Source organism: Babylonia areolata, chromosome 2 (genome assembly GCF_041734735.1).
Source record: "Babylonia areolata isolate BAREFJ2019XMU chromosome 2, ASM4173473v1, whole genome shotgun sequence".
Taxonomy (NCBI): domain Eukaryota; kingdom Metazoa; phylum Mollusca; class Gastropoda; order Neogastropoda; family Buccinidae; genus Babylonia; species Babylonia areolata.
The window spans coordinates 52,838,641-52,860,757 of NC_134877.1; the positions used below are offsets into that span (position 1 = coordinate 52,838,641).

General features: G+C 38.8%; 1 protein-coding gene across 4 annotated transcripts in view; it reads right to left on the reverse strand.

Annotated features, from left to right (window-relative positions):
- LOC143274938 (ATP-dependent translocase ABCB1-like) overlaps positions 1-22,117 on the reverse strand; it is a 70,839-nt gene that overhangs the window by 35,614 nt on the left and 13,108 nt on the right. For 2 of the 4 annotated variants that reach the window (XM_076578961.1, XM_076578944.1), the window contains exons 2-10: positions 18,343-18,778; positions 14,667-14,735; positions 8,481-8,575; positions 7,457-7,680; positions 5,847-5,959; positions 2,984-3,155; positions 2,274-2,445; positions 1,928-2,052; positions 487-664 (exon numbers count right to left, since the gene is read on the reverse strand). In XM_076578961.1, the coding sequence (XP_076435076.1) occupies positions 487-664; positions 1,928-2,052; positions 2,274-2,445; positions 2,984-3,155; positions 5,847-5,959; positions 7,457-7,680; positions 8,481-8,575; positions 14,667-14,735; positions 18,343-18,445 (1,251 nt within the window). In that variant the 5' untranslated portion in view covers positions 18,446-18,778. The remainder of the gene's footprint in view (positions 1-486; positions 665-1,927; positions 2,053-2,273; positions 2,446-2,983; positions 3,156-5,846; positions 5,960-7,456; positions 7,681-8,480; positions 8,576-14,666; positions 14,736-18,342; positions 18,779-22,117) is intronic. The other 2 variants (XM_076578952.1, XM_076578969.1) reach the window with 2 other exon arrangements.

Below are 22,117 nucleotides of genomic sequence, written 5' to 3' on the forward strand. Positions count from 1 at the left end.
AATCAAATGTTTGGAATACAAAACATTAAAAAAATGTTACCTGTATCTGCACCAGCATAATTTTGTCCACCATTTGTAGTTCGACAGCCCATTTCTCACAACCCAATATAACAATAGGTGAAGAGATCTGAGCATAAGATATGGCAACATTCTAGGTGCTTTGTATGATTACCAGCAGTTTGTAACATTAATCGCTGAGGTCATATACCACTCTGTGATGGGTAGCTTGTAGTTGTTTCTTTTACTTGTTATGCGACTCCTACATGCTACAATGCCCCATTGCTCCACTTTTAGCTACTTTTTCTGTGCTCTTTCTTTTCTCAATACACCCCCAAACCTATGTCCAATGCTTCACCCATTTCCCACACCCACTGTATGAGTATGTATGCCTGTCCTGAAATGAATAAATGCATATCTAAATCATCTTGGAGTGAATAGACAATAAAGCAATGACAAGAAAAGCAATGACAAAGAACCTGAACTTACAATCAGCATCTTGCCCACGGTATAGTTGTCTGGTTCATCTCGGGTCAACTTGCCACCATACCAGAACCCTAAGGCATAGGACCCAAAGATGACGAACCACACAAAGCCCATTGACAGTCCTGTGGTGAAGCCTTTTCTGACGCCAAAGGTCTTGGCTTCACCCAAATTGTTCTTGTACCTGCAGATGTACAGTGACAGACCAATTAAATGCTTCACAATCAAAACAGGATAGTACTGTTCTCACCTAATGGACAAGCAAAAACATATGCCACAGCACAAAACAAGACAGGAAAGTGATGCGTTCTGACCGAGAGAATGGACAAAGTTTGCAACTCAAAACTTTGTTTCCTTGTCTCGTTTAGTGTTGTAATTTATGCTTGTTCTCTGTCCATTAGAAGACTGCTGTACTACCCTTTTTTTTGAACGTCAATTCTCACCTGTGTTCAACTGTTTTACACTTCACAAAAGTTCTGAAAGAATCCAGAGATAGACAGATCAAGACAAAAACAAACAGAGAAGCCGAGTGACAGACAGACACATGGATATGCAGAGTTTCTTTTGTGACAGATAGGAAATGAGTGGGATGAACTTAATTTTTATTCACACAAGTATTTTCTGTTGATTACTTGATGGTCACACAACCTCATTTTGCTTTAGTCAAGTTGCCTGCACATGAGTGCTCATCTGACCTCAGATACTGACATCTACAAGGGCATACAATACTTTTTTTTCCATCATACACACTTTCTGCTGCAGCATGAGAACCCAAATTGAAGATCATTTTACAGAATACATCTATGGACATGCAGTCAGAACCATTTTTACGCAGTTGCTTCCTTTCTTCAAGTTGCAATACATTTCATTTTGTAGAATATGACAAGCTTTTCCGCAGATGGAAACTTAGCAATTAAACTGATGATGCACTACTATGCACAGTGGAACTGCATGCACAGTGGCACATTATAATCATCATTGATTTTTTTTTTTTTAAAGTGACCACAAGGCAAGTTTGATTTATCTGGTAATTTTTTTTTCTGCATTCCCTGTGAACTTGTCCCAGCCAGTTCAGTGGCATAAGCATCAAACTGCTTATACCTACCCCCTGTACACAGCCACACCAAGGCTTCTCTACTGTGGTTCCAATGCTAGCAATCCACAGGGAACCATCAATGTTGTATTGGCATGAGACTACACATCAAAGAAGACCCTGCACCATGTGTGTGTGTGTATGTGTGTGTGTGAGTGAGTGAGTGTCTGTGTGTGTGTGTGGCATGTGCAAGTGCACGTCTGCAAGTATGTAGTCAACATATGCTTGCAAACCCATGCAAATATGTTTATATGTGACTGCAGAATAAAATCTTTTCATGAGAAATTCATCAATCACAACACAGTTCATATCTTTTCTAACTTCAACATGTTTGAGCAGAACAGCGCCAAGTACCTTTGTGCCTCTTTCTCCTGGCCACCAAAAGCCACCACAGTGCGTATGGAACTGAACACTTCTTCTGCCACAGCACCAGCCTTGGCGTAGGCTGCCAGTTCTTTGGTTGTCATGGATGCAGCAAGCTGAAATTGTCAGACAGACATAAATGTTTCATAAATTAGACAAAATACAAATAAGTATTTCTTTGTTCTTCTGCATTTAAGATAGGTTCAGGCACTAGCAGGTCTGCACATGAGTTGACCTGGGCAATTGGAAAAATCCCCACATTCAACCCACCAAAACTGTAGATCAAACCCTGGGAATATATATATATACATATATTAACTGTGAGTGAGCAACTCACCTTGCCAAATAGAGCAGCTGATACAACTAGCAGAGGACTGACAGCAAGAATGACAAGAGTCAGTTTCCAGCCGTAGTAGAAGCCGATGATGAAACCAGCAAGGGCGCCACAGTTCCACTGGATCAGTGTCGCCACCTTGTCCCCAATCCCATCGTGGATCTTGAGGATGTCACTGCAGACACAAACCACAAACTCACAGGTGCGACAGAGAAGAAAAATCCCCAATCAAACAAGGCTATGTGACAGCATAAAACAAAAACAAATTTTGGGAAAATAAACTGAACAAAACATATAACAAAATACACATACCTAAACTCATCCTATTCCAAGTATGAGAAAAATCCACACTACACTTACTTCATGTACCAAAGTGCTCCATTTTGTTTACATTTCTTTAATACTTAAAATGTCCAAAATCATACTAGCCTATAAAAGTTTAATGAAAAGTCATCCCTTTCAAGCATGAAATTTGCTGATAACACTGTTCAAAACACGTTAAGTTGTAATGTTTAGCAAGACATCCCAATTTCCACTGCACCTAGTCCTAGTAGTGCTGGTGCTGGTGATTTGTAAAGCATGTGTAGTTTTGGATTACATAGTCAAGACTGACGTATCTGTTCACTGACTTTCTGCAAGGAATTCAACTTTGAATAAAACAGCATGTTTTGTAGTTTTATTTTACTGAAACAATGCAGAAAGGATAGACTTACTCAGCCAGTCGAGTGTTGAGTTCTCCAGTTTCATGAGTATCAAACCATCCAATGTCCTGTCGCAGAACGTTGTACAAAAAGCGATTTCTGATGCGATGGGACTGCCTTTCAGAAGCTGTCATCCAGGTGACAACTTGTACGTAACCGCACACAGTAACCACTACACCAATGACTGCAAAGGATTTGAATAAACCAATTGTATTCAAATTAACACAAAAATAGTGATTCAGTCTGACACTCATCAAAACAACAAAATCAAGCAGTTATAATATAGTAGTTATTAGCTATAATATAGTTGTGATCCATTCTTCACACAAGATTAAACAATGAATATGTTTTAGCATGACACTGTTTTCCATAAATGCTGCAATATACTGGTTACCTGAGGAGCCTAATCCAAATTAACATATGCCTATGAAACTTAACATTTCGCCATTCCATTTCAAACAATTTTGATTCAAAGCAAAAGCAATAATGACAAGTTTAATCCTGGTTCAACTGGACTGAAAATTTCACCAAAAGAAAATAATTTGTAACTGTGGAAAGACATGAAATCTTATTTCCATTGAGGAAGTTCTTTTTCTCTCCTCAAAAATATCATAGTGCAGAGGAATGGATAAATTTGTAAATATAGGCAACCCTACCCTGTTTAGAAATCACTATTTTGAATAAACCACAGCAGGCGCATGTGTGTGTGTGTGTGTGTGTGTGTGTGTGTGTTTTCATAAGCAGCTGTTTTTAATCCAACTGTTACCAGGGATGATGCGAACTTTGTGAATATGTGTCTTTAACATTGGCCTGTGGCAAAGTGGAGTGTCCTTCTCTTCCAAAAGATGGTGATGCAGAGTTTAGGGCTGGTTCAGGACACAATGGGTTTTTTTTTAAATCCAAAGTCAAAGGGTCATTATAAAAAAACAACAACAATGGGCCAGGAAAAACAACCCCTTCTTCCAACCCCATCAACCATTCCACACCCCAAAATTTTGCAATTTCATTTGTAATTTGTCCATCATCCTCTGTGATATGTGAAATGATTTAAATGTGTGTGTGTGTGTGTGTGTGTGTGTGTGTGTGTGTGTGTGTGTGTGTGTGTGTGTGCGCACTCATGTGTGCACTTACGGACTCGTGTGTACAGAATATGTGCCAATGTTTCCAATGGAAAGACCACTTGACTGATGTCATGGAGAACACATAAATTAAGCAGTCAGTACTAAACTTTATTCTGCAATGCTGAAATACTACTTCATGATTGTATGCAGACTCCTCTGTAAGTAAAATTTCTTATTATGTTGTTATCAATGTTTTAAAAAGGTCAAAACAGAAGCAAAGCATCACAGCTAAATGGCACTATAAATATTTTGTGTCACTGTCACTTGTATCAGTCTAATACAAATGCTTTGGGCAAGAACCATTCTCAGCTTTGTGGAAATTCACTTATTCACAGTTGGAAAATATCTCGAAGATTTCCTGCTGTACCATGACAGCATAATGTGTGGACCTGCCTGTGCCTCTGCTAATCTCCCTCTTGAATACACACAGGCAAAGAGAGGATCAAATGCACATTAAAGATCATGTTATCCAAGTCAGTGTAAGTTGGGCTATAGAAGCACAAACATAACCCCCAAACAAGCTAGTCAAATGATGAAGTAACAAGAGGCAAAGCCTTCAAGACTCACTTGTGCTTCATGCTTTATCCAGTGAGGAAATCATGAGGACAAAAAAAAAAGAGATTTAAAAAATAATTTAAAAAGTGTTCTGTATTAAATATGATAAAATAAGCTTAGGAGAAAAAACAGAAGAAAAAAAGCACGCAAGCTGGATCAAACCATGATTGTTCAGTTCCTAAGCAAGCAGACTAATCCCCAGGGCTGCAGAGCATCTGACGTCATTGTCATTCGACAACATCTAACATTTAAAGCAACGGTGGTGTTTTCTTCTTTGTGCCATAAATAGATGTGATTGTATTGGATGTAATAACGCCGTTTAAATCATGTTTTTTGCGTGTTTTATCATATCTAGATTATTCTTTTAAAAATGTTGCCATCATTTCAAGCACACCGCAACACATGGCAGATCTATAGATCTGCACAAACCAGTCTACAATGGGCTGAAGGAACCTACCAACGCAATTTTTTTGTGTGTGTTCATTCCAGTTAATTCAGTGTCCACTTTAGAATATTTATATGCAGTAAACATGTCTATTGTGCGGTTAGTATCACAGTATGTATTCTGTCCAGAATTTGTATTTCTTTCCTTTTAATTGTGAAGAAAAACTAGGTCATGCCATTTTCTTAAAAAACACACCCTACCTTGTAGCAACTTAGTGGGAAGCAGTTTTTAGAATTTTCAGATTTCAGAACGAATCTCAACGAAATGAAATAAACTGTTAATGCTTCAGAAATATGGCTCAATTCAGGAGACTTGCAACCTATTACTGGCATGACTGTGAAGATTTTTTTTCATACTATCTTTAAGCTAAATTTGGTATTGGCAGACAAAGTATTTCCAGAAAAAAAAGTTAAAGTTTGCCACGGACACACACACCCACACCCACACACAACCAAACACCAGTTATAACATAGACTCACTTTGTTTACACAAGTGAGAAAATAAGATCATGCACATAAAAGGGTGCTCATAAGTATCTTTACTAGATCTTGAATTATCTTGAAAAGGCCACACTTTGGCATAACATTAATGAAGTAAACGTGGAAGGTGCTTACAAACACTGTAGGAATCTTTCAGATTCAGGTGATTATTTACTGATTTGTAGATAGGAAATAACATAATTATTCATGTTTAGTGACATGTACATGAAGAATACTTGCCAACATAGCAGATGACAAAAATTATCATCACTTACTGACATAGTAGATGGCAAAAGTTGTCATCTCATCCAAAATTTTATCAGTGATGTAGTCATTGGGACACGTTTTGGTACCATTGTAGAAGGTAGATATCTGACCGCAGTATCCTCTGAAGAAGGAATCAAAGGCAGTTGACATACAAATATGTTACATTCACAGAGATATATGAATATGTTTTATTTAAAAAAAAAAAAAAAGTGTGTGTGTGTGTGTGTGTGTGTGTGTGTGTGTGTGTGTGTGTGTGTACATGCATGCATGCATGCGTGCTCATGGGTATGAATGTATACAAGCACACACTCACACACACTGGTATCTATTCATAAATCAAGAGGTAAGGCCTTCACAGTTCACATGAAATTCCTTCTGCACAATAGGAAAACGGAAAATGCCAGCAGTCCAGAGGGATAGGGGAAGAGACAGAGGTGCCAGGTTATCAGTACATACAAAACAATCCTTTTTTTTTTTCGTTGCTGTTGTTGTTGTTGCTGTCTAAAGCATGCCACATCAATTGGCATTTGTTTTACAATCATAACAAATATCGATCAAACTTTCCCTGTCTTCATTTCAACTTTTCACTTTCAATACATTGTAACAAAATCATCAAACATGCATCTTTGGGAGTGATCAATCCAGACAATTCAGTTCTTTTAGTTAAGTTATGATCAATGGATCAGTCCAGTTGTATACTGAAGGACTGATCTCCGATCAAAGATGCCAAACAAAAATAGCTACTCTCTGTCAGAATTCATAAAAATAAACACTCTTCTTCAAAAACTGTCATTGTGTACAAACATTTTACTCCAAATAATGGCAGATTTTGAAGTTGGCTTTGTTTCAAAAACCAGGAACAGTCTGAAAATGGGCTTGCATATTGTGAGTTAAGTTTAACAATCTCTGGATCAAAGACTTTTGATGTGTTGATCTTTCCTGGACATTTTAAAGGTAGTGATGAGGCCTGTGCACAAATCATAATCTGGATAAAATCTATCAGCTTCCTTTACCTCATATCATTTTATTATTGGTAACTATCAATATAATCACATGAATATTCATGAAACTTTCATTGTAAGGAATACTTTCAATGACAAAATGACCAGCAAATGTAGACAGTGCAAGACTTTTACATTAAGCATGTTTTAACTGAGTGAGATACACCTAAAAATAAATTACTTCCCAAATTTTATTCAGACTGGTGTCCCATTATTTTGCAGAATTTTGTTGCTGCTGACAGATGTATGTATCCATGTAACTTCCATATTAAGCAGAAATAGTTCCTATTTGAACACAAAAAAATAAAATAACTGCTATCAATTATGTGAATAAGAAATATTATATATATATTGGAAACATTTATGACTTCTTTATAACTTTTCATGCCCTTCCCAGAAGTGCATTGTCATTATGATTCGAATGTGTGGATGTAAGCCCCTCCCCCCCCCCAACCCCCCTATTTCTATGCCAAATTTGGTGTCAACAAAGTATTTTCCACACACACACAACTGAAATACAAGGTTATTACACTGACTCAGGCTGTGTGCAAACACACATGTGCCAAAAGAGCACTTAAGTGTTACAAAAATGCCAAGTTCATTCAGTTCATACTCACTGGAGTTTTGAAGAATCTGCCAACATCGACTCTTTTGTCTCATTGACGGATGTCAAGAACTGTCCAATTTCATCCAGGAATTCAGTGTAGATACCCGTGTCGACGAAGAGATCAATCATGTCACCAAACACAATGATCATGGCCGGAAGAGCAACACCGTTTGCGGCAGCACAAATCGACCCAACAATCATGAACAGTCTGTCCAAACCATCAGAAAACCGGAACTGCAATCAACAGAAAAAAACATTTTGTTTAAATGTCTATAGAGATGTATCCACATGCTGTTTTGTCTGTCTGATTTTTTCATTTTGTTTGTTCTTGTTTTTAATGTGTGTGTGTGTGTGTGTGTGTGTGTGTGTTGTATTTATGTGAGCATGTGTGCCTGCATGTGCATGAATGTGGACATATATCCTCATATTCTGAAGAGCTGGCAGAAAAAACATAAATGAACAGTAAAAAAAAAATTTAAACACCTACACACATATTCACAAACATGAACACACACATACACATGCACACACATAGAGGATGTTAAGTCTTTCAAGAATTTGTCTCATTTTCAGTGAAATGGAGCAGCCATTATTTGTATAACACAAATTACATTGTCATCATACAATTTTGGTTTTTCTACACATAATTCATTTTCATAAACAAATGCATCCGACATATCTGTCTACCTACAATTTATCCATGGCTTTGTCAGTCTCTCAACCTGCCTGTCTCCAACCCACAGTCATCTGTCTATTGATGTGATCTATTCTTCTATTTGATCTGTCTATCCATCCATCCATTTTTTCTTTAGAGAGAAATAGACAAACAAGCAGAAGAAGTGACAAACTGAAGAGAGTGACAGAGAGAGACAGAAGGATACACAGATACACAAATAAAGAGATAGATTTATCACTATATAATGTGAGATAGAACAGCTGACCTTGAGACCAAAACAGCATTTTACCTGCAGTTCCTGTAGATATGCAAAATGCCTGATAATTGATGTCTCTATGACATGTCAGTTAAAACTCACCACTTCGAAAAAGCCGACCATCTGTGGTTTTTCTTCCTTCTTTTTACCGTCCCCTGCCTCCCCATCAGCATTTGATTCCAGACTGCCATTGTCAGCTACACAACAAAATCATTCATTATATAGGAGCAGCAATGTAAAGATACATGGTGCTTACAAATGTAGTGTGTTTTGTGTACACACACACACACACACACGACATACACACACACAGAGTATTTTTAGTCCTTTACCAGCCGAGCTGTCTTCTGTTTTACCCTTCTCAACACATTGTTTTTTGGCTCTTTAAATATGAAATTCACTTTTTTAGGTGCATGGCGACAATATCACTTCTGAAAGATGAACATCCTGCAACAGGTAATGACTCTGATCAGACTTGGCAGCACATTCTGAACATCACTGAAAGTTCTTGGTGTTCTCTTCATTGTAGAACAGCCATTCATGATTTTTCTTCCATGATTCCTCCTCCCCCTTCCCCCACCCCCTCTTTGTTTCAAAGGCATATTTCTTCTTTCTTTCCTTGCTCCTTCCTTCAATTAAAAGTGTCCACTGGCCTTTGTTCATGACTTTCAGAGCTGGAAAACCCAAACATGAACAGCAAGAACCTGGGGGCGCGATGGAGATGTTCATGTGAAATGGTAAGGACGGAAGTGCAACTGGTCTGCACTGAACCTTACTGCTCAGTAACCCTTTCACTGACAGTAAATAATCCGTTACCCAACAGACCCTTCGACTGATTGTTTATTGTGTAAGGTAACATAGTGAACATTCCCATTAACAACACTGTGATTTTACACCTCTCTTCTAGGATTTTAACGGATTTTACATCCTTCTCTTTTGATTTAACCTCTTTAATGACAATTTCCCTTTTGGTTACGGCATCAGGTCTATGATATTCAATACATCATTACATGTTTATCCATAAATTGTTCACGGCGTTGGAAGCTCTCAGCCAACAAGTCCAAGAAGATTATGGGGTTGTGCCCTGAGGGTAAATTGTATCCACGAATGTGAACCCCATTCAGTCCGGAAATCGTGTAGCCTCCTAGCTGTTTGAACAGAGGTGATCAACCAGCAACAAATGAAAGAGCTCTGCAGTGTTTGGCCACCGACACTGAATGAGCAAAAAAAACAACAATTAAATTACTCGATTGTCGACTGTTCAGCCACAGACTGACTTTCATGAGAACTGTACGCATTCTTCGAAAGGTGTCGCCGAACTACCGTGAATGTACGGATCAAGTCCACACGAACCAGGGTGCATACAGTTCCTTACCCGAGTTTTGTAACCAAGTCCTTTCAAAGTTAACCAACCTTGACCGCCATGTTATTGTGCTCGATAAAACTGCCTGCATGCTCGCCTTGCGACAAATGGGAAAAAAAGAAAGAAAGAAAAAAAAAGAGAGACAGACAAAAAACGCACATCAAAACCGTAGCTGTTTCTTTTAAAAACATTTGCGTTCTCTTGTCATTATTCATTCCACAAACACACTGAGCTATTTCACAATCAAGATGTACATAGACTTTCATACTGTTCATTCGTTAAGTACAGAAGCGGTAGCAGCTGCAAACCGATCATGACCTGACCCATCTATTATATTACTATATTTGGGATCGTGATCATATTTTCCTATGTCAGGAGTACACGGCGAATCCCGGCCGTGACTGCTGGTCATACTCAAAGGGTGAAATTATAAATACTGTTCAGTGCTGATCGATGCAGCAGATCATATACAATATTCCTAATTGCAGAAGTGTGGCAAGTTTGGTGACGGTGATGTCATTGTTGTATTTTCAAAATTCATTGTTGTTATTGTGCTTGTTGTTATCATCACTTTTTGTTTTCTATCATAATAATAATTATTATCATCTATATATATATATATATATATATATATATGTATATATATATATATATATTTTTTTTTAATTATCATTTACGTATCAACCATTTTTGTAAGTGGTTAAACAAAATGTCGCGTTTATTATTTACTTGTTGCCTGTAACAATGCACTGTTTCCGCAAGCCCCATGCAGATCACACGAGCAAGTAAGACGATGAAGGAACTGTATCACCAAGAACATCAATCATTATCATCATCCTTATCGTATTATCATTAATATTGTTATAATCATCATCACTTCAGCACCACAAAATTAAGTCGTGTTTGCATCTTCACACCAAAATACTTTAAAAGACAAACAAATGAACATGTTCAGTCAACATACATCCGAAATCCATTGCATGATTAATTAGTTTTTCCTGAAAATAAAAGGCTTGGTTAATGACTCTAGTGAATTGGAAGTCAAATGAACAATAATCAAATCAAACTGTGTTGCTTATGGCCCAGCCGACTGCACACCCATTCTTGTCCCCTGCCTGAAAATCCCTCGACTGAAAGTTCAACACAATATTGCTTATTGTCGACTTGGTGAGCTGATCTCGTGGCGAGCTGTCACGCTTTTTCTTAGCTCTGTACGCCGAGTTTTCTTCTTTTTTTTTCCCGACTTTGAAAAAAATTGCTTCACCGTCTGTGAGGGGACAAGATTTCAACTTCACTCCGCTGCTCGTTTTCTCCTGCTTCATTTGACATTACCACAGCCTATCATCGTCATGTCGTCAGTGAAGCCGGTGTTCGTAAAGCAGAGAGACATTCCTAACGCGGAGTCCAGTGTTCCAACAGTCCTAGAAATGTGCCTGGCTGCGGAGAGGTCTAGTGGACAAGATAGCAAACCGTGATAAAGTGTTCCGTATTAACTGTAGGACAAAAAATTTAATTGGTCTAGAAAAAATAGATGAGTTCTGGAAGGAGGTCATCGCTACGTATTTAGACAACAAAACCATAATGACACAAAACGAAGTAAATTGTAATAATTTCAAGCATCAGTTGTTGTTTAACAATACTCTTATTACTTACAAAAACAAAATTCTGTACTTTGAAAACTGGCACAAAAACGGTATTGAACAATTTAAAGACATTATACATCATGATGAAAAACGACTTTTGTCATTGACTGAAATACAGAATCTCATAGGTAAAAACCTGGCTGGCACCATTTTTTAATATAACGCCGTAGTTAACTCCATTCCCAAACAGTGGATTCAGTGGATACAGACGGCAGAAATGGAAAACAAAGTATAAACTGCTGCGCACGTTTAAGTAATTCAAAACCAAAGACTATAAACGAAATATTAAACAAAACTAAGCAACCGATTACTCCAACAGCTTGTAACGTTGGGATCAGAAAATTTAATTATAATCTGGATAAATCTGCCTGGTCAAGAGCTGTAAAAACTACAACAGAAACCAGATTAAGAGTACTTCACTGGAAAATACTACACAATATATATCCCACAAATATTCTCTTAAATAAAATGCAAGTTAAAGAAAACAATAGATGCTCATACTGCCCAGGCCAAATTGATTCCATTGAGCACGTTTTCTGTGAGTGCCCTTTGGTCCGAAACCTATGGAACTTTATTCAACAGAAATTTGAACTAGAAATAAACATTACGTTAAAATTGTCAGTTATTGACATTCTGTTTGGAGTGAACGAACCTCAGTGTCCGAAAGGAAACGTCAGGTTTATTAACTACATGATTCTAATTGGAAAAATGTGTATCAGTATTTTCAAGAAAACTAATTCATATATTTCTTTTGTATCGATTTTTGAGAGGGAACTTATGACCATTTGACTCTTGAACCCACAACACACACACACACACACACACACACACATACACACACACTCCAACTATACATGAGTTTCGTTTTATTTTTCATTTATTATGAATTGACATAATGAATTGATATACAAAATAAAACGGTGGTCGACCTAAGAAAGTCCGGGCACAATAAAAAAAAAAAGAAAAAAAGAAAGCAATATAGAGACGAACGAAAAGACAGACAGAAGTAAACAAAAATCCAGCCACACATTCCAGAGACACATGTCACCCTTTCACTACCAGGAAAATATAACATGCTGCAAGGGTTAGTGATTCTTATATATATATATATATATAAGTGAAAATGGGTATAACTTAAACAACAACAACAATAAAATTATACAGGCTACATGTTTTGTCAAAATATACAACCCATTTCTTTTTCTGAAAGGAAATTAACTGAGTTTTTTTTTTTTTTTTTTTACTGAAGGCACATTTGAAATGATGGGATGTACAGATTATGATTCCAAGTTGGCTGAACAACAAAGTATACAGCTATGTTCTTTTACGTTTCTCGATAATAAAACAAAGCTATATCACGGCGATTAAAAAAAAAAAGAAAAAAAAGACAAAAAAGACAACTAATCAACAACGCAAACAAGCGTACAAAAAAACAACAAAAAACAAACAAACAAAAAAAAAAAAAAACAAACAAAACCACCAAGTGAAGTCCAAGTATAAAACGTGTTGTGACCGAACAAAACAAACAACGAAATACATATCAAGACTACACACGGTTTGGAACACTTCCAAAACGTGTGCTGTCGTCAAGTCCCTAACCGCACCTTCACTTCCTCTCTTTGGCATTCCTTTCGGCTTTGATGTTCTCGTGGCACTCACTTTTCCCTTTTCCCATGCTCACTTACTTGACCACGCCCCCCCCGCCCCCCCTCCCCCACCCCACGATGCACACGAAACGCTTCAACATTTTCATGCTCGTAAAACGCGGCTGCATGTGTTCAACTTAGACCAATCAGTGGCTCAAGCCAGTCAGTGTCTGTATTTCCTGTTTGCTTGTCTGAAGTCGACCAATGAGCTGATGTCATCCACTATGTGTGTGCTCAAACGATGCAGTTGGTCAACACTCCGGGCCACAAATCACGCCCTGTACCATATTCGGACCGTGTTCATGTTGAGTCATGACTGAAATACAGTCTTCTTCCACGCAGGACAAGTCAACGGTGATGCTGCTTCTTTTTTTTGTCTGAAGGAAAATTCCACTACCACCCTCCATCCCTTCCTATCACCTCCTCCCATCCCGCTAGCCCTGTATAATTTGGCTTTTTTTCTCCCAAAGACGCCCCTCTCCCTCCTTTTCTCTGTGTGATGAATATTGTCTGGGTATTTCACCACGGGTAAAGTACGTCGTGTGCGTTTACATAAATATAAATGACAAAAATGTTATGTATGGGTTCTCCTGATGAAGCTGCTGACTCTTGGCCTCACATGACCAGTCTTGCAATGTTGTCTTTGTACAGATAACGAGTTTCACATTCAGGTAATGAAATAATAACAACAGAATTACAGTAACTGCTGATGCTGATGATGATGACATCACCAGAGTGATAGTAACGACGCTTTTCACCCGAGTGATAGTGCTATATGCCCGTGTGTGATAATGATGACAATGACGACGACGATGACGACGGTGATGATGATGATGATGGTGATGATCAGAAAGGAATAATAAAGTGGGTGAGAGGGAAGGACCCAAAACAACAACAACAATAATAAATAAACGAGAAAAATGTGTTGTGCACTTCATAATAATCACCCCTAAGACCTTTCATGAAGAGCGGGATAACATAAAATGACTGTGTGTGCACGACTGAAGACATTCACGGCTCAACCAGCGTGTCTCCAGCTAACTTACACACCCATCTTCCACTCCCAAAAAAGACAGCATAATGTTAAATATTATGAAACAATTCAGCCTCCGATTTTACACGTAATCAGAGCAGTAAATTCAAGACTTGCATCGCATAGTTCCACTTGATGATGTTATCACACAACAGACCACCATCGCCAAACCAGTTACGGGAGGGCAGTGGAAAGGGGAACAGCAAAGACCAGCGGGGAAAAAAAAAGAATGAAAGGAAGAAAGAAAACCAACAAATGAACACAGAAGGTCTGCACATGTTCAAATCGACAAATTATATTAATGCAAGAAAAGAAGGCAGAGTATATTTTATAAAACAAAGGACAGAAAGAAACCAATACTTCCCGAAATTACAGAGAAGAGAAACCAAGTAAAGATGTGCATGAATGTGTTAAACTACTTGAAAGGTGCAGACTGTGCTATCCACTGGGGAAAAAAAAAAACGAACAGAAAAAAAGGATGTGCTCGATACAACATCGGTTGATTAGAGAAAATGAGACACTTATACTTCACAACAAGAGTTGTAAGAGAGCTGGATGTACATCAAGTAGTTTCCTACTGAAGACTCCATATTCCTTTGTTACCTTTTCCGGATGTTGACTGCGCATTCGCGGGATCTCCAATCCTACCTAGGGGAACGGTCTTGTTGAGGTCTGCATCATATGTACAGTGCCACACAGGTTAGTTCACGAACATAAAGTTAACAGATTACTTCTGGGCATGCATGTCTTCAGCGCAGGGCTGATCGGGGATGTGAATGTTTCTGTGACTGAGAGAGGAGGGGTGGATATATATGTGGGTGCACATATGTGTGTGTGTGTGTGTGTGTGTGTGTGCGGGGGGTGGGATAGGGGTTGTGGGGGGGAGTGGGGGAGGAGGGGGGGAGGTGCTGTAGGTGGGAAGTCGAATGCTCGTGAGCTTGGCTGTGTTTATTTGCGGTGTGTGTGTGTGTGTGTGTGTGTGTGTGTGTGTGTGTGTGTGTGTGTGCACGCGCGCTAGAGTGCGTGGATAAATATAAACAGTCAGAGTAGAGGAGAGACAGTAAAGATGTGGACAGAAAAAAACAACAACGACAACAACAAAAAACAACCAAGGACAAAATGAAATGAATAAAAATAAAAATGCACTTGGTCTGTAAAAAAATAAAAATAAAAAAAAAATAAAAAAAAGTCACAGGTTGGTTGTGTTCACAGCGCCACCTATGAACACACAAACAGCCAGAAGCAATCGCCACACACCTGCAATATGTCAGAAGATACAAAGAAACAATCTTTAACTTTGATTAACATGAGAATATTACGTTTCATTGACTTTTTTTTTTAAAGTGAGAGATATATACCTTTTTCTAATGTTCTCAAACGAAGAACAGTGAGATCTTAGGATAATATCTACAAATAATCTACCTTACCCTCCTAGCTCAACAACCGATATGAATGCTCCGGGTGACCTACAGAATCACGATCAGGCATACACATCCTGACAAAGAGGAGGTCCGTTGTCATAATGCAGTTTGTAAACATGTATACATGTTGAACCACCTCACTCTCTTTTTTTTTTCTTTTCTTTTTTTAAGCGGTTTAGAAACAGTAAACAAACAAGCAAATCGATCGAGTTTAAAAACGAATCAACAACAACAAAAAACATAGAAATAGCCAGCGTTCAACAGTAAACTATTAATGGCTTTTGTCGCTGTAATTTAAAGAACTTGGAAGGCATTGTCATTTTACAATTTCTGTGTGTAGAGGTGTAATGCGTGGGGTTCCGCGACTAGAGCATAAATTATATATATTTCGGTGACAGTGACAGTGACATGTATGCAAATAGCGTAATGGATCATTTTGCTGACTAAAATCAAACACAGCTGACTGCAACATAGCTGAATATATTTTCGACCCTTTTGCTACTTTTCAGTTTTACAGCGTGTATCTTACATTGTGTCTCGCACTGTTTTGAAAGGACAATCATGTTTTTAAGGATCTTTGAAATTACTCAGCATCAGTCATCGTAACCGCCGATCGCTTGAAGTTTCAAAAGTAAAAAAAATCATTCGTTTGAACAATATCTTCCTTGTGCTGATCTCTCTCTCTCTCTCTCTCTCTCTCTCTCTCACACACACACACACACACACTCACACGCACGCACGCACACAGTTAATGCTTAATACACACACGCACAAACATAAAGTAACGCACACAGACACAGACATACACACGAAGCAAAAAAAAACAAAAAAAAAAACAAAAAAAACCAACCAACAACAACAACAACCAACCAACCAAACAAACAAACAAAAAAACCCACAACAACAACAAAAACCCGAGTAATACTGCGCGCGCGCACACACACACACACACACACACACACACACACACACACACACACACTGCACACGCGCGCGCATTCATAACCATTACCCCAATCAACACCAAGCACGTATTATAGGTTTATATCCGATAATCTTGGCCCCTCTATCTTGTGCAAGCACTTCTCTCTGGCCCTGGACAACTTACAGCCTTGGTAACGATGGCAAACATGCAGGGAGAGCGGTGGTTGTATGGAAACGGGCAAAGGCAATAGCACATTGTACATTACACACTGGGGAGTTGTGAATAATTTACCAGGCTGTCACAGATCTGTAGGGGGGGGGGGGGGGGGGGGGGAGAGACAGAGAGAGAGAGAGGGCGAGAGACAGAGAGAGACACAGAGAGAGAGAGAAAGAGAGAAGGTTAATCATAAATAAGACACACAAAAGAGAGAAAAACAAGAAAAAAAAGTAAGAGAATAGAAGAGAGAATGAGAGGAGCTCTATATCAAGAAAGAAAGCGAGATGAGTGAAAAAATAAAAATAAAAAACAGAGAGAGAGACACACACACACACACAAACACACACAGAAAGAGAGAGAGAGGGGGGGGAGGGGGGGATTTACACGAAAACAGAAAAAAACAGTCGACTGATAGTCACCAACAACAGTCGTGCTGGCGTGTTGCTCTATAACTACCGCAAAAGACAAACTGACAAACAGGCGGAAAATAGTACTAAATATATAAACACATAAATCAATATACACAAAACAAATACACCTTCTGCATTTCAGCCCGTCATATGCTTGCCATGTTTATCATGGTCACCATTCCTAGGATTTAAACAGTTTATTATTTTCAATACTTCGTTACTTGTCAGTCAGGTATATGGTCACAAACGAATCAGTCTACTAATTTCCATTTTCGTCCAGCTTTCGGACACAGTTCCTCTGAAATAAAGATAATATTTGATTTTCATTCTATCTGTAGAAAATAGTAAAGCCACAGTTTGCACACATGAGCACTCCGTCTCATCAACTCTGATGCTTGATTATTTCGATTTACTTATGAGAATTGTTAAACGTTAATGAAGTACTGTACTTCCAGTACAACATACAAGACGCCTTTTTACACATGCACAGTGAAGTATCTGCATCCGTTCATTGTTTGTGTGTGTTACTGTTCTGCCCGGAAAGGAATAGAAGAAGACTCATGAGTCGAAAACAAGTCGCTTCCTCATCTCGTTTAGTGTCGTAACCAATGTCCGTTCTCCGTACATTATGCGAGTACGTTGTGAGTACACAAAGCATACAGTGGACACTAAATGAAAACGAACAAAAAACGAATGAAAGTGAAAGCGAACCATACAAACAGTAAATCAAATAATAAAGACAATAAATAATACAATAATAGTAATAATAGTATCATTAACTACAAGCACAAATGCTACTACCACAACTACAAATGATGATGATGATAATATTGATATTAATCGATAACGTTTCACAGTATTAAAAAAAAAAAAGAAAAAAAAAGAAGAAGAAAAAAAAGAAGAAACAATGACAACAATATCTAACCAGCAAACAATGGGCCGGAAGAAAAACAAAGTCCCTTCCCCACCCCCACACAACAGCACCTCATTAGCCCCAACCTTAACACACACACACACACACACACACACACACACACACACACACACACACACACACACAATCTGTGGTTCTTCAGTACGGAAGAAAACTACTGACGATATCCACATTATAATATTTATGACAATGACACAATTATGACACAAACAACATCAAGAAACGATTATGATATATTCGTGATCGAGGTGCATGGATGTTGTTCTTATGGGTTTTCGTTTGTGCATGCGTGTGTGTATGCTTTGTGTGTGTGTGTGCATGTATGTGTGCGCTGTGTGTGTGTGTGTGTGTGTGTGTGTGTGTATTTACTCACTTGTTCTGTTCTGACCATTGTCCAGAGGCGGTAGTTTTGCCTGACCTGGGGCTGCCTTCCCATTCTCCGTGCCCGCACTGTTGAAGTTGGTCAGCTCAGCCATTTCTTTCTGGCTCCCCTCACACACACATACAACACTGAGGTGGTTTTTTTTTTTTTTTTTTTTTTTTTTGCTTTTTAACCCGTCCTTCTATCTGCTCGGGTGAAGGTTTGTCTCCCCTGTCCCCACTCGTCTGTTGAGTCCTTTCTTGTCCTCCTTTCTCCTTCCTGGCCTGATTTCAGAACGTCTTTTTCTCTCGTCTGTGTGTGTGTGTGTGTGTGTGTGTGTGTGTTTGAACTAGGGAAGGGGAGCTGAGACACGAGATGACCCGGTTCTGTTTGATAACGGTGGTGGTGATGGTGGTGGTAGCGGTAGCTTGCTGAGTTTGGCCGCCTTCTGCAAAAAACAATGCAAACAGTTTGTCTTTAGGGCGCGTTTATTACCAAACATGGACACTTACTGACGGTTATCATGGTTGATACGAACTAAAGAAAAGTCTACACAGCAAATTGCGGCAATGTCCAATTTCAGCATCCCAAATTATTGCACCTATTGGTTACATTTCCATGGTTTGTGGGGACGAAAAACGGTAAATGCCAAATGGTAGCATGTTAGTTTAGTGACTGAATGCGCATCAAATTGAGTAAAGTAACGTAATAAATAAAAGTAGAAATGCACTGAAAATGGGCTACAACATCTACTAATGGCAATAATTATCGTTTCATATATGCATAAACATTTGTCGGTAAAATAGGTGCAATAATTTAGGATGCTAAAATTGGACTTTACATCGTTCTTTGTTCCCATTGGTAGCGCGGAAGGTGTGCATCCCAAGCACGGCCTACCACAGCGGACAACCTTTCACGACTTTATTATACGAACAACCACTAATTAATTCTTTTTACTAATTTTTGACTCACTTGTGTAAACAAAGTGAGTCTATGTTTTAACCCGGTGTTCGGTTGTGTGTGTGTGTGTGTGTGTGTGTGTGTGTCCGTGGTAAACTTTAACATTGACATTTTCTCTGCAAATACTTTGTCAGTTGACACCAAATTAGGCATAAAAATAGGAAAAATTCAGTTCTTTCCAGTCATCTTGTTTAAAACAATATTGCACCTCTGGGATGGGCATAAATTTTTTTTTTTTTAAATGAAGCCTAATTATATGCAAACTGCTTTTACGGTTATATTTATATTTTTTGTATTCTCTGAACTTGGCACTTTGATCTGATATTCGACCCAACAACAAGAGCAGTCATTATTATCATTTTTTTGTTGTTGTTCAAACAGGAACTTCTTTTGCTAAGCATGGAAGTTTTATTTATTTTTGCAAACGTTTTGGTGCAGATAGTTAAAAAAAAAGGGAAATTACTCTATAATTAATGCTAGGGGACTTAATTTGCTTTAAACTGCTCTTTCTCATCTTAAACATTACATTTTGAAATTATACTCAATACATAAAAAGCTTGGATTTTTTTTTCTAAAGTGTATCACAAGTAAGTCTTGAAGGCCTTGCCTCTCTTGTTTTTTTTGTTTTTTTTAATCTCTGTGTATCAGTCTAAGGGACTGAACTTTTCAGTGTTTCAGTACTTTGATATTGCGTTACTTTTCCTTGACAAGTACTGAAACATAAATATTACGGACGACGAAAAGCTTCATGCAGCAGTGCGTATATATATTCGTCTGTATAGCCTATTTTGTGACCAAAACTGTCATAACAACCAAGATGTGGATGTTGCAGTATGGACATGTTACTCACGAGGACCAACTGACAACAGATGACCTCTCCATTTTTAGATCTACAAAGATATGACAATTGATTATCCTCCTGTCGTATTATGTTGTTGTCTCGGCCATGCGTCGCTAGGTTGCCTAGGAGTCGATCACTATCCCGGGCTGAATACACACATCTATCTGTTGATTGGCTAATAATGTAAACCATTATTCTACACCCCCTACCCCCTTGTGTGTTATTTTTGTTACCACACTTATGTGTCGTTTTAAAATAACTGATGTATTTACTTTACAACTTTTTGATCTGGGAGCGAAATATGTCTTTTATATCAATATAATCGAGATTCCTATCAAAACACGAGCGCTGATTAATGGCATTAGATCTGAAATGCTATTTTTCCCTTCTGTCCTTTGCTGTTTTGTCCGTGCTCAGTATGAACGATCAGTTTCAGTGCTTGGCATGAAGTGATGAACGTAATCAGAGTTGGTGGTGGTCCAATCCAATCCCATAATTAGAGGAGGTCACATTGTGGGTTTGAAAACACGACGTGTGAGTGTGAACATGCAAAAGAGAAAGTATGTGTGTGTGAAATAATAATAATAATGAATTACACTACATACCCATACACACACACACAAGTAACAATTCAAATCATTCAAATCAGAACTGTACTTCTAAGTGACGTGTGGCCTTTCCAGTCCTAAGTGAACAGATGTGTAGCCTTCTGCTCCACTGTATACTTTCCATTAAGTGCTTTTTCTATACATATATACCACCGTGTTCATCGATACCTAGGCCAACATGATTACACGATTATGATCAGTATCATGCGTAGCCACTGTGATATAAAATAAATCAATTCTCTCTCTCTCTCTCTCTCTCTCTCTCTCTCTCTCTCTGTGCATGTGCGCGCGCGCGCACGTGCATCTGCGAATATATATATATATGTGTGTGTGTGTGTGTGTGTGTGTGTGTGTGTGTGTGTGTGTGTGTGTGTACAGTCTGGCTTGGTCGGCTTATATCAGAGATTGGTAAAAGCTTACAGCTGGGCCAACAGCATAGTGAGAGCTGTATGATCAATGTGTTCTCTACTGCAATGGGAATTCGTTTACAATGCAGCTTAGTCTTTTGTAAAGGACTGTGACTCGCAGACTAGGAGGCAAGATTGCACTGGTTCTTAGTACTGCAGCCTTGGGGGCTAGTTGTCCTTTGGGGACCATTCCTATCATCGAGACTGCCATAAAGCCCTCTTCGCTGAGCGAGTACGGATGTAACCTGGGCAAAGCACTCTCCACTATAATAATAATCTAATTCTAGCCCAGATAGTCGGGACAGCAGTTGCCGCCACTGCTGTTCTGGTGGTCGTCGGACACGACAATGACACGTGTGTCTGTGCCACTGAGCACGGACACGACAATGACACGTGTGTCTGTGCCACTGAGCACGGACACGACAATGACACGTGTGTCTGTGCCACTGAGCACGGACACGACAATGACACGTGTGTCTGTGCCACTGAGCACGGCCACGACAATGACACGTGTGTCTGTGCCACTGAGCACGGACACGACAATGACACGTGTGTCTGTGCCAGTGAGCACGGACACGACAATGACACGTGTGTCTGTGCCAGTGAGCACCACTTTTTTTTTTAATTCACTTTTTTTTTTAACCTGACCTAAATTTCTTTTATTTTTTTTTAAATCAAAATAAAAATTTTAAATATATATATATATATATATATATATATTTAAAGAAAAGAACAAAATATATATATAAAGAATAACCTGAAGACAGGCCGAGACAAGTATATCGCCACCCCCACCTCATCTCTCCCCAACCCCTCCCCATCGCAACCAAGTCTCCTCCGCCCGCCGATCTAAAATGGTCTCGACATGAACACAAACAGTCCTTTCCAGTATCGTCGGGAGCACTGAAAAACGACAGTCAGGGAAGCTGGAAGAGAAAAAGTCGGTCAGGTATTCAGCACACAGACCCAGC